Source organism: Podarcis erhardii (assembly GCF_964252035.2).
Source record: "Podarcis erhardii genome assembly, chromosome: 12".
NCBI classification, from domain to species: Eukaryota; Metazoa; Chordata; class Lepidosauria; order Squamata; family Lacertidae; genus Podarcis; species Podarcis erhardii.
In genome coordinates, this window is record NC_138513.1 from 32,591,031 (window position 1) to 32,607,671 (window position 16,641).

General features: G+C 43.3%; 1 protein-coding gene across 3 annotated transcripts in view; it reads right to left on the reverse strand.

The window, feature by feature from the left end:
- COLQ (collagen like tail subunit of asymmetric acetylcholinesterase) overlaps nt 1–12,921 on the reverse strand; it is a 44,066-nt gene extending 31,145 nt beyond the window's left edge. For 2 of the 3 annotated variants that reach the window (XM_081882272.1, XM_081882273.1), the window contains exon 1: nt 12,554–12,784. In XM_081882272.1, coding sequence (XP_081738398.1) covers nt 12,554–12,659 — 106 coding nt within the window. In that variant the 5' untranslated portion in view covers nt 12,660–12,784. Of the gene's footprint in view, nt 1–12,553 lie in introns of all 3 variants that reach the window. The other variant, XM_081882274.1, reaches the window with a different exon arrangement.
- Nucleotides 12,922–16,641: the final 3,720 nt, after the last annotated feature.

Consider the following 16,641-nt stretch of genomic DNA (forward strand, 5'->3'; position numbering starts at 1 on the left):
GGTAACTAAATACAAAAGTTTACCAATCGCCGACCTGTAGTCATTGTTGTCTGGCAACTGCTTCGAATCCTGCTGATTCTTCAGGAAGTCAGTAGCCATCGGTGTAGCAACTGGATGTGCGTCTTGCATCTGCATGTGCTCAATCAGCTCGTGGATCTTCTGTCTTTGGCTGAGAAGAAATGAGCCGTCCTCTTCTCTTTCCACCTGGATCCCGAGGTAGTACTGGACATCTCCTAGCTCCTTGACCTCCACCTCTTTGCTAAGGTGTTTTACTATCTGTGTATAGTCTTTCTCACTTGCTGTGGCAATAATCAGGTCATCAACAAATGCTAAGATATATGAGAATTGTCCATTATTTGACTTACTGTACAAGCACTTGTCAGCGTCGCCTTGCTTGTACCCAAGTTGCGTCAGCATTTTATGCAACTTCTGGTTCCAGGCTCTAGCAGCCTGTTTAAGTCCATAAAGTCCTTTCTGCAGTTTGCACACTAAATGTGCCTCATGTGGTTTCACAAAACCTTTAGGCTGCTTCATGTAAATTTCTTCAGAAATCTGCCCATGTAGAAAAGCGGTAGCAATGTCTATGTGTTTCACTCTCATTTTCTTGGAGGCTGCAATGCTTAGAAGCATTCTTACGCTGCTGTACCTCACAGTTGGTGCAAAAACTTCATCATAATCTTCACCAAAACGCTGTGAAAATCCCTGTGCTACAAGTCTAGCTTTGTAGCGCTGCACTTCTCCTTCTGACCCCTTCTTAACCTTGAAAACCCATTTACTGCCAATGGCCTTCTTACCGGGAGGCAGCTCAGTGAGTGTCCAGGTCTTGTTCTGATGCAGTGCATCCATCTCCTCCTGCGCGGCCTTCCTCCAGAGACTGGCTTCTGCAGCTGGCATCTCCTGTATCTCTTCCCAAGTGGAAGGTTCTTGTGGAAACGCCGACCCTGCAAAGTAGGACAACCGTAATGGTGGGACACCTTTGTTGGTTCTGGACGAGCGCCTGACCTCTGGTTCTGCGACCGCATCAGCTTCCTCATCCTCCTCCAACGCAGGCATGTCCCCATCTGAGTCCTCATCTTCGTCTCTGGTGCCGCCAGGGTTCTGGTCCTCTGCGTCTTCTGGTGCGTCGCCTGTAGGGGGCGCTGTAACACTTGAAGGCAGATTAGTACTTTGTGGGGTCTCAAAAGGGAAATATACAAACTCTTGAGTCCTTTCTGACTCATCTGAAGAATCCACAACAGTGTTCTTAGTGTCTACCTTTCCATATTCATCAACATAAACCGCATGGTATGCATTTGTCTTACCAGTTTGTAAGTCCATAATTCTATATCCTTTGCCTCCAGAGGCGTATCCCACAAGGATACCTGCTTTTGCCCTGGAGTCAAGCTTGTGTCTGTGTTCCTTGGGCACGTGGAAGTAACACGGACTTCCAAATACACGTATGTGCGACAGATTGGGAGCTTTCCCATGCCAAAGTTCAAATGGTGTGCGCTCTGCACCTTTAGTTGGCAGTCTATTCTGCAAATAGACCGACGTGTACACTCCTTCGGCCCACAGCTTCTGTGGCAAACATGCATCCTTTAGCATGCACCTTGTCATGTCCATAATGGACCTAAACTTTCTCTCAGCTATGGCATTCTGCTGTGGTGTGTAAGGAATTGTGGTTACATGTGCAATTCCTTCCTTGGCCAGGAGAGCCTGCATTTCATTTGAGCAGTACTCACCTCCATTGTCGCTCATTAGCACAGCTGGAGCTCTTTGGAATTTATTCTTGACCATGGCAATGTATTCCTGGAGCTTGTCCACTGTCTCACTCTTCTCTTTGAGGAAATACACAACACAAAATCTTGAAAAGTCATCCAGAAATATTAAAATGTATCTATTCTTTCCCAGTGAGGGAACATTCATGGGTCCACATATGTCAGTGTGCACTATGTCAAGCACTTTGTTGCTTCTTTGTTCTGCACAACGTGGAAATGAAGGTTTTACAGCCTTCTCAGTAATACAGCTTATGCACTTTGCTGGAGCTTTGTTGCTCTGCTTTACCTGCAAACCTCTTACAAGATCTCTTTTCTGTAGATCCAGAATGACGTTGGTGTCTCTATGTCCAAGCCTTCTGTGCCACAGGTCCAGATCTGCTTCATCCTTCTGGCTGGAATGTGCCACTTTTGCAGACTGATTCTCTGAAAGATCAAGCTCATATACACCATTGATTAGCTCTGCTTGAGCAAACACTTTGCCATTTCTAGTCACCTTGCATTCTCCATTTCCAAATGTGATCTGGAAACCTTTCTTGTCCAGTGTGGACACGCTGATTAAATTGCAGCTCAGCTCTGGTACATACAAAACTCTAGAGATTGTGTTCTCAATGCATTCATTGTTTATATTGCATTTCAGACTCATGGAACCTGCACCTTTTGCTTTAACAATGTTCCCATCTGCAATTTCAATTTCAGATCCTTCTTCATCATTTATCTCATTAAAATAGTCCTTTTTATATGAAAAATGTGAGCTGGCACCTGAATCAATTATCCATTTATTACGTCTATTTTCACGATTCTGGACAGTTAAATTCCTTTCTTGCAGTAGCCATGTGCATTCACATTTCCCTTTCTTTTCTCCTTTTGGCTGAAAGGGGTGGGGTTTATTGGCTTTAGGAGCCCTGCAATTCTTTGCAATGTGTCCTTCTTTGTTACAATTGAAACAAATCACTTTCTTAGGCATCTCTTTGGACTTTGTAAATTGCCTAGATGCATAACTGCTGTCCTTGCTTCTAGCATTTCTCACTGGAGATTCAGCTCTATCTCTGCATTCTTCTTTTAAATAACCAATCAAGTCTTTAAAAGTCAGACCTTGTCTATGATCCATCAAACTTACAAATGCGCTAAAGCGTGGTCCAAGTGATGATAACAAAAATGCTATCTTTGTATCTTCATCAAAAGCTTTGGGAGTCAAATCAATTCTTTGAATAATCTCAGTAAACTTGTTGATGTGCTCTGTGAATTCCTCTTTTGAATTCATCCTCACTCTGGTTAATTTACACACCAAGTTTCTGAAGCAGTTTATGCTAGATTCTCCATACACGCGCTCAATATCTCTTAAGATTTGAGATGCATCATCTGTAGTATTTATTAATGATAGCTGCTCATCGCGAAGTCCACTCAAAATTATGTGTCTAGCTTCGCTGTTCATGCGTTTCCAAGCACTTATCTTGGCTAAAGCTTCCTCAGACGATCCCGTAGGTTGAGGGTTTAAAGCTTCCAAAATGTGCTTATAATCTAAACATGCTATCAAGCGCTGCTTCCAGTGTATGAAATTGTGTTCATTCAGCACAGGCATTCCTAGCTTTGCATCACTATCAAAAGCTGCTCTAGCCATCTTAAAATCCAAAAATTTGAAAATTCTTCAAAATTTCAAAATTTCTCAAAATTTCAAAATCAAAATCTCAAAAATCTAAAAATGCAAAACAATTCTTCACTGCCTTGGGTCACTGTGAACTCTGAGGGAAGGGGGGGGGTTGCTTAATCCCCACTGCACAATGGAACAAAGGACCATGTGCTTACCAGGAAGTTAACTCAGAAAAATACTACTCAACTCAAAATCACAATCCAACGCAATCCTTCAAAAATACGCAGAAATATGCAATACTGGGCCCATAACCCTTTGTGGGAATGTTCTGGGGTGCAGGAGAGGATATATTGACTAATTATATCCTTATCCAACTTGTGCTAACAAGTTCCCAAAATATCAGCAGAGTTTATAGACATTCCCCTTTAAGTTCGCAACGGTAACGCTTGCACAGGTTCGCTAGAACCTCTATAATAATTACTCTGGTAATTTCCCCTTTTGTTCCCTCTTAAAATACAAGACACGACACAGTCTTTATAAAAGTATAAAAGAGTTTACTTACGTTCTGTTCACAATATGATCCCAGAAGGTAGGCAGGCTTAAAAAGGTTACATGCAGTTAGAATCTATCTTGTAGCAAGATAGTACGGTCCTCTCTTGGCTGGGAGCCAAGAGGGCATGTTGCTCCTTCAGAAGATGAAGATGGCAGAGAGAGAGGCAAGAGGCAAGAGGCAAGAGAGAGAGTGGTTGCCTGCCCTGTGCTTTTATCATTACCTGCACAGGTGAGGCCACACCCACCTCTGGTCACATGCGGAGGAAGTCCGTCCCCAGGAAGTTTACCTGCTTGCTGGACAGACATCCCTCCCCATGTTCTAACATGTACACTCTAGGAATGTTGTCATTGACTGCTCCTGTGTTTACATCCCACAGAAACGCCGTTTACCTTCCCGCTATAAAGCGGTCCCTATTTATCTACTTGCACTTAAGAGTGCTTCTGAACTGCTAGATGGGCAGGAGCTGGGACCGAACGACGGGAGCTCACCCCATCGCGGGGATTCGAACCGCCGACCATACAATCGGCAAGTCCTAGGCACTGAGGTTTTACCCACAGCGCCTCCATCACTTTACTAACCACAAAAAGTATGGGGATACAGTGGGGAGATAAGGAGACTTTGTTGTGCCAAAGCAACTGAGTGCTTCAAAATCCACTTTATTTGCTTAAACCCAGAATTCCATTGTACACTTGAATCCCTCCCACAAAATAGCGACAGATTGCACACACACTTTTGAAAAGACATGTGTTATGGTTTTGTCATGCATGCCTACTACCCGGGCCCACTTGTTGTTGTTTTCAATTATAGCCAGTATGTAGGACCAGGATTTTTGGCCTCTGTGCAGAGCTGCAGTTTCGGTGAGCCCGTGGCAATAAAGCATCACTGAAAAATCGTTTCAACTCTTCCACCTGTTCAGAGAAACCCCGGCAACCTTTCCAAGCTGAAATTCAGTGCAGTCACAAGACAAATGAGTAACTGCTATTAAAAGGCCAACGTATAATATAACTGCTATGATCATGTACTCAGTAGCATCTGTGCTTTCCTATGGCTCAGTATCAATTCCAGGAGTTCCCTGACAAGAAATGCTGCCTTTATCTCAGATGCTGCCCTACTGTTCTCTCACAGACTATGCAGAACCAGGGCCGGATTTAGGTTTGATGAGGCCCTAAGCTACTGAAGGTAATGGGGCCCTTTATATGTCCAGCTGTCCTTTGTCCACAACAAATTGTCGCTTTTTTTGTGTTGAATATATGCTATATGGTAATTTATGGACCTGTGGGTTAAAACACAGAGCCTAGGACTTGCCAATCAGAAGGTTGGTGGTTCGAATCCCTGCAACGGGGTGAGCTCCCGTTGCTCGGTCCCTGCTCCTGCCAACCTAGCAGTTCGAAAGCACGTCAAAGTGCAAGTAGATAAATAGGTACTGCCCAAGCGGGAAGGTAAACGGCGTTTTGGTGTGCTGCTCTGGTTCGCTAGAAGCGGCTTAGTCATGCTGGCCACCGGCTCCCTCGGCCAGTAAAGCGAGATGAGCGCTGCAACCCCAGAGTAGGTCATGACTGGACCTAATGGTCAGGGGTCCCTTTACCTTTTAATTTATGGACCTAATAGGTCCATACACAACACAAGACACTATTGCTGTATGTAGGGTTTATTTCATTTTTTTATCTTATATTTTGGAAATGTACATCCAGTTTTTTTGTCCTTTACATTTTTGTAATTTTTTACATTCTGATGGGAGGGCCCTAAGCTATAGCTTGTTTAGCTTGTACGTAATTCTGGCACTGTGCAGAACCATGGTCTTTTCTTGCAGGATGGGCCTATGGGTGAATGGGGTCCATAGCTGGGCAACTTTGCTATAGCAGCTACAGTGCAGTTCTTACAGTATTATCTGCAATATTACACCAGTGGCCAAAACTGTGGAAACCTTTTGGGAAAAGTGTGTTTCCTGTTGAATATTGCAGAGGATATACAGACTTTCTGGAAGTATCTGGTTGCAAGCTGACTGGATGAACAGGAACAAAATGCTGCTCACTAGTAACTTGGTTACTTGTTGTTGTTGTTTAGTCATTTAGTCGTGTCCGACTCTTCATGACCCCATGGACCAGAGCACGCCAGGCACTCCTGTCTTCCACTGCCTCCCACAGTTTGGTGAAACTCATGCTGGTAGCTTCGAGAACACTGTCCAACCATCTCGTCCTCTGTCGTCCCCTTCTCCTTGTGCCCTCCATCTTTCCCAACATCAGGGTCTTTTCCAGGGAGTCTTCTCTTCTCATGAGGTGGCCAAAGTATTGGAGCCTCATCTTCACGATCTGTCCTTCCAGTGAGCACTCAGGGCTGATTTCCTTCAGAATGGATAGGTTTCATCTTCTTGCAGTCCATGGGACTCTCAAGAGTCTCCTCCAGCACCATAATTCAAAAGCATCAATCCTTCGGCGATCAGCCTTCTTTATGGTCCAGCTACAGCAGACTCACAAGTTACTATATACAAGATACAGAATCAATAATCCAGGTGTTTTGCCGCTCATCATCAGAACACTTTACCACGGCAGTCACGAGTTGCGCCATCTGCTTCTTTTTGCCATACTTTATTACAACAGCAGTCATAAAGAAGAAACGTGAAACACATAGGGGGGGAAAATGAGATATACGAAAATTCTCAGCATGTCAGTTAACACTTAGCTGGGTAACCTTTAGCTTTAATTATGGCCTTATAATGCCTTCTCATGGAGTGAACCAAGTTTTTTGTTTTGTTCTGCAGCTGTAATAATGTGAAACCAAGATTCAATTATTGCCTCTATTAATTGGGTTTTATTGCTGGGTTGCTTCTGACTAACAAGTTTCTTTAGTTACCGCAATTAGTTTCTTTAGTTTCCACAATTTTGGCCACTAGTGCATATCGATATACTTGAGAAATTGGTTTTCAAATAAATAGCTTAAAAAAAAAAAAAAAAGGTAAAGGACAATTTTGGCCACTAGTGTATATCAATATACTTGAAAAATAGTTTTTCAAATAAACAGCTTTTTTAAAAAAAAAGGTAAAGGAAAGGACAAAGTGAAAAGGACAAAGGATAAAGTGAAAGAGGTCATCTCTACCCTTCCTGAGGGCCTTTATGACAAGGCCAAAACTGCTAGACAAAGTGAGACAGCCAAGTTAGTAAGTAATAGCAAATTGTCCATTCATTCTCTCTCTCTCTCTCTCTCTCTCTCTCTCTCTCTCTCTCTCTCTCTCTCCCTCCCTCCCTCTCCCTCTCCCTCTCCCTCTCTCTCTCCATAAATACACATATTGTACCAAAACAAACAACATGCTATCCCTACCTCCCATTAGAAACCTGGACATTTGCTTGCCCTCTTGTGCCTCAACTCGCCTCAACACCAGTGAGCATGCATTGATGACAACGCCACAAGCACGCATTGATCAGGTGTGGCATAAAGACATCCCCACCCTGTCAATGTGCCCTGGTGGGAACAGAAACAGAAACGAATCTCGTACCAATGAAGCCCTGCTGATGTGAGCAGCTAGGGGAAAAGGCAACAGGAATATCCAACAACTTACCGGTAACATTACCACCTTAGAGCCCAATGAACACACCCTTACCTTTCTAAAACTACCCACGTTTTTACATGTTTGCAATAGTTCTTTAAATATCCAAGCAAAGGTTTCCACTCCTCCTTAAAGTCTGCCTCTTCCAAATGTGAGATTTCCTTGACAGAGAGCACACTAGAGACTTGGGATATCTTTGTCATGTATGGTTGTATTCAGGGTGGATTTGATTTAAATCAAATCAATTTAAATCACGATTTAAATCATGAGTCAGTAAGACTTGATTTAATTTTAATTTTTTTACACAGAAAGACTCATTCTTGCTGGTATAACCTTAATATTTACAACCAGATGAAGGTTTCATTTTTGGAATAATAAATGTCCAGAGTAGTTTTAACAGTTATATCAAAAATTACTGATTTGGTTATACAATTAGAAATGCACAGACCGATAGTTATGAAATTATTGTGAGGTTTAATAAGTTAACTGTTTATATTTGGACAACTTTTCTGCTGTACTTCACTGGAAGGAGAAAAATAATCATTTCCTTAATAACAATTTAAAGAATTTATTGAACTAAAACAATAACATTATAGCATATGTATCCATGTTTGTTAACTAATGTTAAACAATTAAAAACAACTTAGACTGAGTTTGAGCTCACATGAAAAGCGTAAAACAAATCCTTATTTCCTGATGAATAGCCTTTGGAGTATAATGTGACATAAATAGAAAACTATCTTTAGAAAGATTTTTTCCTCCAAAAGCATTTTATTTTAAAAATTCTATTTAAATCAAAATATCTGATTTTTAAGAAAATAATCATTGATTTTTATCCACCCTGGTTGTATTTAAAAACCAGCAGGTAGCATTACATGACCCCACCAGCCTGTACACAGCCAGGCAGCATTGGTCCAGTCCCTCAAAATCAGTCCAGTCCCTCAAAATCCTAAACCAAATTTTAAAAATGGCTGCTTCACCACTGTTCTGGCGAATCCTCTTGACATTCAGCCTGGGCAACCCACATTAAGCCCCCTGTCCCCGTGCAAAATGTCCTAAATTGCTCAATCACATCTCTCGTAATAATTTTACATAACAGGATAACATGGATCATAGCACCATGTACCACAGGATTAAAAAATAACGCATAAGAAGAAACCATCAAGGTACAGTACCGTAATGATTATATTTTTAGAAAGAGATGCCCCCCAGATAAAATATATTAAAAGGCTCGCCTGTGCATGTTCACACCTCAGGACCTGTTGTTTTGCTCCCAACTGTTGCTAACTGCTACATAACCATGTGGAAACGCAAACTTGCAGTCATGTGTTTGATCTTGCAATATATAACACCCAGAAACATTTCCTCTAAAAACGATGCTTCAGCAGCACCAAGAAATCCAGTCGGCCGGAGCTGAGAGGATCATTTCCAGGAACAGCCTGGCCATATCCTGCCAGAGAGGTGGAGTCGGGTGAAAGGTAGGGAAATTATACTTTGCAAGTTTGCACATTTCTTTTCCAGAGCAAGACCTAAATGCCCCTTCTTTACAGTGACATCCCATGCAAAGCAACAACTCGGTTGCTCCCATATTGTTTTCTTCTGATCACTTAGTTACCGCCATGCCGTGGTCGAAGCCTCTTTGTTTGTGACATAGGTTGCCATGGGGAGACATTAGGGGACAATAATAAAAAGGCCCCTAAGGCCACTGCTTTTCAATTATATCTGGAAAATAGCTGAGAGTATTTTTGTAACGATGGGAAAGACAAGTCATCATTCAGGAATGGTGTGGCCGTTTCGTACGATGAGGCTTACCCTAGGCTTACCCTTGGCAAGCGCAGTGTTTAAACTAGTGTCTTCCAAAAGGAAGCTTCCTTTAGTTGCCAGATAGAAATAATTATCTGGGACTCCAGGCTCATGCCAATGAAAGACACAAGTGAGTATTAAAGTATACTAGAAATCACACTAAAATAAACAGAGTCTCCCCTCCTGCTGAGTGACATCTACTACAATACATCAAACATTTATCAGATGATAAGCCCAAATACACATAAAACAATAATTATCCTAATTCAGATGTTATGAAAAACTTGACAAATGGAAGAGAATCAGAATTGAGCCTGCTGGCCTTATCCTGCCACCATGACACCAGACAAGGTCTGCCACCATGATCCTTCTCTGCACTCCAGGAGATGAGTTGACGCACTTTCAAAGGCCTCAAAAGGATTGCTGTCTACCCCAAATTCAATGAATAGGAAAACAAAAAACCTGTTGTGACATAAATCGCGGAGCATTGGTCAACTCCTTTTTTAAAAACAGAAGCCACATTTTGAATTGAGTTAAGCTTGATGGACCACTGGCTTCACCCAGCGACTAAGGGTCAAAAACTAGATGATAATGGTGTGTTTGCAATTAATGTGCATGGTTTTTGCTATGTAAATAACAGCTGCAGGGAAATCTGAGCAGCTTCAGGACTCTTTATCACCCTCCCCTAAAAATCACCTCTGTGGTCTAAACCAGAGCCTCTTGGGCTTGCCAGTCAGTGGTTCGAATCCCTGCAACGGAGTGAGCTCCCGTTGCTCTGTCCCAGCTCCTGCCAACCTAGCAGTTCAAAAGCACGCCAGTGCAAGTAGATAAATAGGTACTGCTGCAGTGGGAAGGTAAACGGCGTTTCCATGCACTCTGGTTTCCGTCATGGTGTTCCATTGCGCCAAAGCGGTTTAGTCATGCTGCTCACATGACCCGGAAAGCTGTCTGTGGAAAAACAGCGGCTCCCTCAGCCTGAAAGCAAGATGAGCGCCACAACCCCCGTCGCCTTTGACTGGACGTAACCATCCAGGGGTCCTTTACCTTTACCTTTTAACCGTTTGCATTTCAAGGGAAGCGCCTCTACTGAAAACAATGGGAGCATCCGTTAAAATGCAGATAGCAACCTATGAGATAGCAACCTATGAGATGATGTGTGTGTGTGCACGCGCGTGTGTGCGTGTGTAGAGAGAAAGTGTATGGCAGGAAGAGTTAAACTTCTCTATCTCACTGCTTCCTCGCTGCTGCTACAACTACCATGGTTAGCCCTCCTGTTGAGTCTCTTGTGGAACAGTGAGATGCCCAGAGCCATTGACATGATCACCCCTGAGAGCCCCTGCCATCACTGTAGAGCACACACGTTGCCTTGGTATTCTGGTGACCCCTATGCAATGAAACAGGAGGGTTCATGGCTAGCACACAGGTGGCCCTAACTTGACCTAAGGCATAGGAGGTTGCATTACCACACCTAACATGTGGCAGTGAAGTTGAACCTTCTCTTCTCAGAGCAATAGAGCCAATTTCTCTGTGTCACTTGCACAGGAGAAACTGGGCGAGTCACATAATAAAGAGGAAGAATCTCTCCTGCTGATCACAGTGAGTAGGAGAAGATGGCAAAGAGCCATTTGTCTATGTCTATGTGCGGGATACTTGGGAATTGGATTTATGTTGGGGGCCAAGTGGGAAACATCTTGAAGCTGGGTTCAACCTCAGGGCTATGAGTTGTCCATCCTTACCATCAACAAATCCCCATTTCTCCAAAGTTTGCAATGCAGTTCTTCTGTCTCTTGCCTGTTGCAACATTCACGCAGGTTTTGTGAATGAACACCAAATGGGAGGGTGCGGTTGGCTGAAACAACTGTTTTACATAGCTGGTGCAAATATCAATGTCTTTTAAGAAAGCCCTATTAGACCACTATTTTTAGTCTGCTGCATTTGTTCTGGATTTATTTTCACTGTGTTTCTAATGACACGTGTTTTCGTTATTTTGAATTATCATATCTCCATAAAGATCTATTAATTCACAATACAGCAAAGGGAAGCTTAAATCATTGTAGCACTGTCATTCTATTGCAGTTTTGAAAGCCCCCGGATTATTATTATTTTTTTTTTTAAAAGCATACAATCCTATAAGAACAATGCTAGAAACCTAAAGCAGGGATGCAGACCTTTCTTCAGCCTGAGGGCTATATTCTCTCATGGGCAAGAGCCATGACAGATTATTCTTTGGTGCGGCCAGAGGCACAAATGGCCGGAGACACCGTGAGCTGGAGCAGTTGATGTGACTCTTAGCTTTGTACAACACAATAAGCTTCACAAAACACAGAGGTTTCTATGTACACACCTCCACGCGGGCAAACGAGAGGCACAATCTCATTCCAGCAAACACACTTGAGAGGGCGTGGAGCAGGACTACTGAGAGGTCTGACATGTGGGAAAGGTGATGTGGTCTGGTGACAGGCCTGAGGGTCTCCTCGGTCTCCTAGGCCTGGCATTGCCCCTAATTTAAAGTCTTATACAACAGCCACCTCAAACTTGATTCTTTAAAGGGTTCCCCTTTCAATAACATTGCATTCAGTAACAGGAATGCTGGAAAAAGACGGAGCTGCCTCTTTCATATTGCTGTGAAGTTTGCCTTTAAAATGTACAGACCTGTGGCAAGCCTTCTGGTCTCCTTCCCAGAACGCACAGCTGAAGGGAAACCTGTTGGATTAAAGTGGAAAATAGGATTCCCTGCAGTCAGGCAATCCATGCCCTTTGCCTCCTGCCAACCCGGGGTGTTTTTTTCCATGCAGTGGGCTTTTGTTCGCTATGAAAGTCATCTGAGTATTTGTTAGTGCCACTGTGCTAGCCAGAAGATGTTTACTGTGCTAGCATCCAGCACAAGTCCAGCAGCAGTGGATGAGGTCAAGGCTGTGTTAACAGAAACGGACATACATTGTGATTCATCCTCCTCTCATCGACTTAATTTGCGTCTCTGCAAATTCGCAGACCTTCAAGCCATCGCTTGCCACTGAAATAAAGCAGGATAGCTATCTAACAACGAAGTTTCTGTTTTGTGGCGATATACCCCATTAGTATTAAACAGGAGATGTTAGCCTCTTGACGTCAGGATCAGGAATAATAAAATAAGAACAGATTTGAAAAGGGGTGGGGGGAGCCTCTGGCTTTTATTGTTTTTGTGATTCAGCATGCATTGGGACTAAGCATTTCCCAACCACGATTCCGAGTGCTTAGAAGAGCAGGGAAATCTAAACACGCAGAGATAAGCAAGGCAAGTCACCAAGAGATAAATCAATGTTGCAATTTACCTGCTGAAATTGAGAAGACACTGTCCACAAAGGAGGACTGAGATACAGCAAAGCAGAAAAGGAGCTGGAGATAAAATCCCAAAGCAATACGGCTGAGGATGACCATGTTGGCTGCAAGCTGTACAATTCCAATGTGCAGGGTGCCGATATCTTGTCCACTGCCTTCTCTTGCCTGCCTGCCTTGTCTGCTTGCTTGCTTTCCCCCTTTCGCTCTCTCACTGGTTGGGTATGTTTATGTCTCTCTGTCTCTGCCTCTCTCCCTCTGTGAGCTTTAGTAAGAAAGAATGCCAACCATTTCCCATTAAATCTTCTCCTTACACTAGACAGGGCTATATTTAACTCAGGCGCTGGATCAGATGCCCCCATCACAAATACCAGCTATTAAAACATAGTCAGAGGACTAATGAAGAGGAGGAGGTTGATTTCAAGCTGAGCTGGGAACCACATATCTGATTAATAACCAGACAATCATTGAGAAAGCTCCATTCATTCACTGTCTCCTCCCACCCCACCCCTCGGCCCGACCAGGCCAATGAATGGTTCCTGACTAGGGATATGGACATAGGAACACCTTGTTTCTATATTCTGCTTCCCCTTTATATAGTTCATTTCAGGACTCACAGACCCTCCAAGTGTCCCTATTCCAGAGACAGTCCTGGATTTACAGAAGCCGTACCGGTTTCTGATTTGATCCCAGAATGTCCCGCTTTTCCTTAGGGCGTCGCTATTTTCATTGGAGAAACATTGGAGGGCATGGACTCAGGAGGCTTAAGAAACCATGTGCCGTTAAATATTGTACATTATTATGGCTGTAATGATCATTAGAAACTTTAATGGTACAGAAATAACCACCTGTATTTTGTTACAAGCGTACTGGGTCTTCAGTAGCTTAATGGATAGATTGACAATGAGATGGTACAGAGAGTGTCAAATAGCACCGAAGATGACTCTAGGATGGTTCAAAGAAGGCATGTTTCAAAGCACACCAGGGTGTGCTTCCTAAATACATTCTAGGACTGTTCTCCATCTCACAGGACCCTTTGTGAAATAATTTGTGAAATAATAATAATAATTGTGAAATAATAATGCATTAAAATGTACCAACTTGTGGAGCTTGCTTTCACTTACCTTTCTGCTATCAAAAGCATGGAAATAGAAAATAGTTGTGTCTCCATAACTATTTGGGCCGCTTACCCACAATATTAATGTTACCTCAACTTCCTAGTGAAATACTTGATCCATTTTAATTGCTTTCTGGAACAAGAGAAAAGTGTCTACATAGACATTTAGAAGAAAACAAGGTACTGGTAATTAAAAAAAAAAAATCAGCTCCCTTTATTAAATTGGAACTAATATTCTGCTGATCTGGTAAAGAAAATGGAATTATAAATGTTCTTTTTCTAAGCCAATTCCTACACTAATTAAATGAATTCAGGTTTTTGTTTTTCCTCCTGTACTTTGCTGATCTAAACTGGTCTTAAATTAATGCATCCGTCCTTGTTGTATCCAGTTTGCTGTGCAGTTTGAGATGGTTTTGAAAAAATGTTTGATGGGTTTGCTGCAAGCCACATTCTCTTGCAGAGGGAAGTTGGGTTGCTGTTGGTTGTCCACAAACTGATTCACTGCATTACATCTTTTTAATTGCAGTGAAAGAGCAGCCAGAACAGAGGGTAGGGAAAGTCCTCAAAACCACAAAAAAACCTGCATTGCTGCGCGTTCTTGGAAGCAAACTGCAAGTTCATAAATTAAGCTTCAGTTCAAAGACACGTTTTCAGTGAGGCTAGTCCTTTTCACCATTAGCCTGGAAAAATAAGTATTTGGCTGAGGATAAGGCATGGGTAGGCAAACTAAGGCCCAGGGGCCGGATCTGGCCCAATCGCCTTCTAAATCTGGCCCATGGACGGTCCGGGAATCAGAGTGTTTTTACATGAGTAGAATGCGTCCTTTTATTTAAAATGCATCTCTGGATTATTTGTGGGACATAGGAATTCGTTCATTCCCACCCCCCACTATAGTCTGACCCCCCACAAGGTCTGAGGGACAATGGACCAGCCCCCTGCTGAAAAAGTTTGCTGACCCCTGGGATAAGGCTTTAATAGCCTGGGGCAGTTATTGCAAGCTAATTCCTATCTGGGTAACTGAGAAACACTTCTGAAGAGGGTACTGCAAACTCTTGAGATGCTTCTTCCAGGGCTGGCTTGGATCAAGCTTCTCCCATACACGACAGGAGAGTAAGCCACACCTTTTCCTGGCCTACTCAGTGCCCTAGCGTAGTTCTGATGATCCTGGATGTCCACACAAAGCATAACATTTGACTACAGCCAGAATGCATGGGCCCAGATTGTGTGGTTGATTACTGGATTTTATTCAGGAAATAGGCCTACATAAAGTAGGTTTGATGTTTGGAGGTCCTATATTTAAAGTTAGTTCTGCTACCACGGTGGGGGTCTACCTCCTTCCGAATTTGAGCAATTTTATCTGCAAAAAGAACCTTTGCAAAGTTGCTGCAAGACATCTTGGAGTCCAGCGGCGAAAGTGGTTCTGTTAGACTACAAACCACTTGAGTCTCCCGGTACTGTTTTCTGCAGATGCAACGGAGGCAGCGAAGAAGACCTTCTTCGCCGTCACCACTTGGCAGACCCGATGTTGAGCTCTAACCCGTGTTCGGAATGAGTTTTCTGCCACCAGCGCTCTAGCCGTCTCTGTGATTGTTTCATCTCATATAAGACCAGAGTTTAGGGTCATAGAATCAGGTTTTTGATCTTTAAAGATTTTGACCTTTAAAGCCCTATGTGGCCTAGGACCCACGTACCTATGGGACCATCTCTCCTGGTATGCCCCGCGGAGGAACTTAAGGTCCACAAATGACAATATTTTGCAGGTCCCAAGTCACAAGGTGATTGGTCTCAACTAGGGCCAGGGCCTTTTCAGTACTTGGTGGAACACTCTGCCACAAGAGACTAGGGCCCTGCGGGACTTGACATCTTTCCGCAGGGCCGGCAAGACAGAGCAGTTCCACCTGGCATTTGGTTTGGACTGAGTCTGACCCTTATGTTTCCCTCCCCCTATGGTTTTGATCTATGGGCTACTTTTAAAATGAGGCTGCATTTTAAATTGCATTTTAACCTGTATTTTAAATTGCCCCCTCCCCATTATGTTTTTACTGTAATTTTTACTGTTGTTAGCCGCCCTGAGCCCTGCTCTGGCCAAGGAGGGCGGGATATAAATAAAAATTATTATTATTATTATTATTATTATTATTATTGAGGTGGAAGGGACCCAAGGTTCATCCAGTCCAACCCCGTGCAACGCATAAATGTAATGTAATGAAATTGATGGCAATAGATTTAAGCCGACCAAATCCCCAATTCCGGTGGTCACCTCTTGTTTTCAGGTTGTGTGGAGGGAGGAGTGGTATGACAAATCCTGCTCCCCACACCATCCTCATCTCCTCCACCTCTAACTGAGCTGCAAGGTCTACAGCAGAAGGAGAATCTTCACTTTTCGCAGAATGTACTTGGAATCCTCCATGCCACCACTGTATGAATTCTAGGTGTGTCAACCTTATCATGTAAACATTCTCTCTTAAGATCTTCCTGTTCAACATACAAGGATCCCAAGACTACCAGCTGATCAGGAAAGGACTTAACACCTGGACTGCCTTACTGGCAGAACTTTTCACAATACCTAAAATCTATGGAATTCACCAAAAAAGTGTGGCAGTATTAAGCCTCTGGCTTGTTGTTGTTTAGTCGTTTAGTCGTGTCCGACTCTTCGTAACCCCATGGACCACAGCATGCCAGGCACTCCTGTCTTCCACTGCCTCCCGTAGTTTGGTCAAACTCATGCTGGTAGCTTCGAGAACACTATCTAACCATCTCGTCCTCTGTCGTCCCCTTCTCCTGGTGCCCTCCATCTTTCCCAACATCAGGGTCTTTTCCAGGGAGTCTTCTCTTCTCATGAGTTGGCCAAAATATTGGAGTCTCAGCTTCAGGATCTGTCCTTCCAGTGAGCACTCAGGGCTGATTTGCTTAAGCATGGAAATCTAAGCCTCCGGCTTAGAAGGCTATAAAAGAGGATTAGACCAA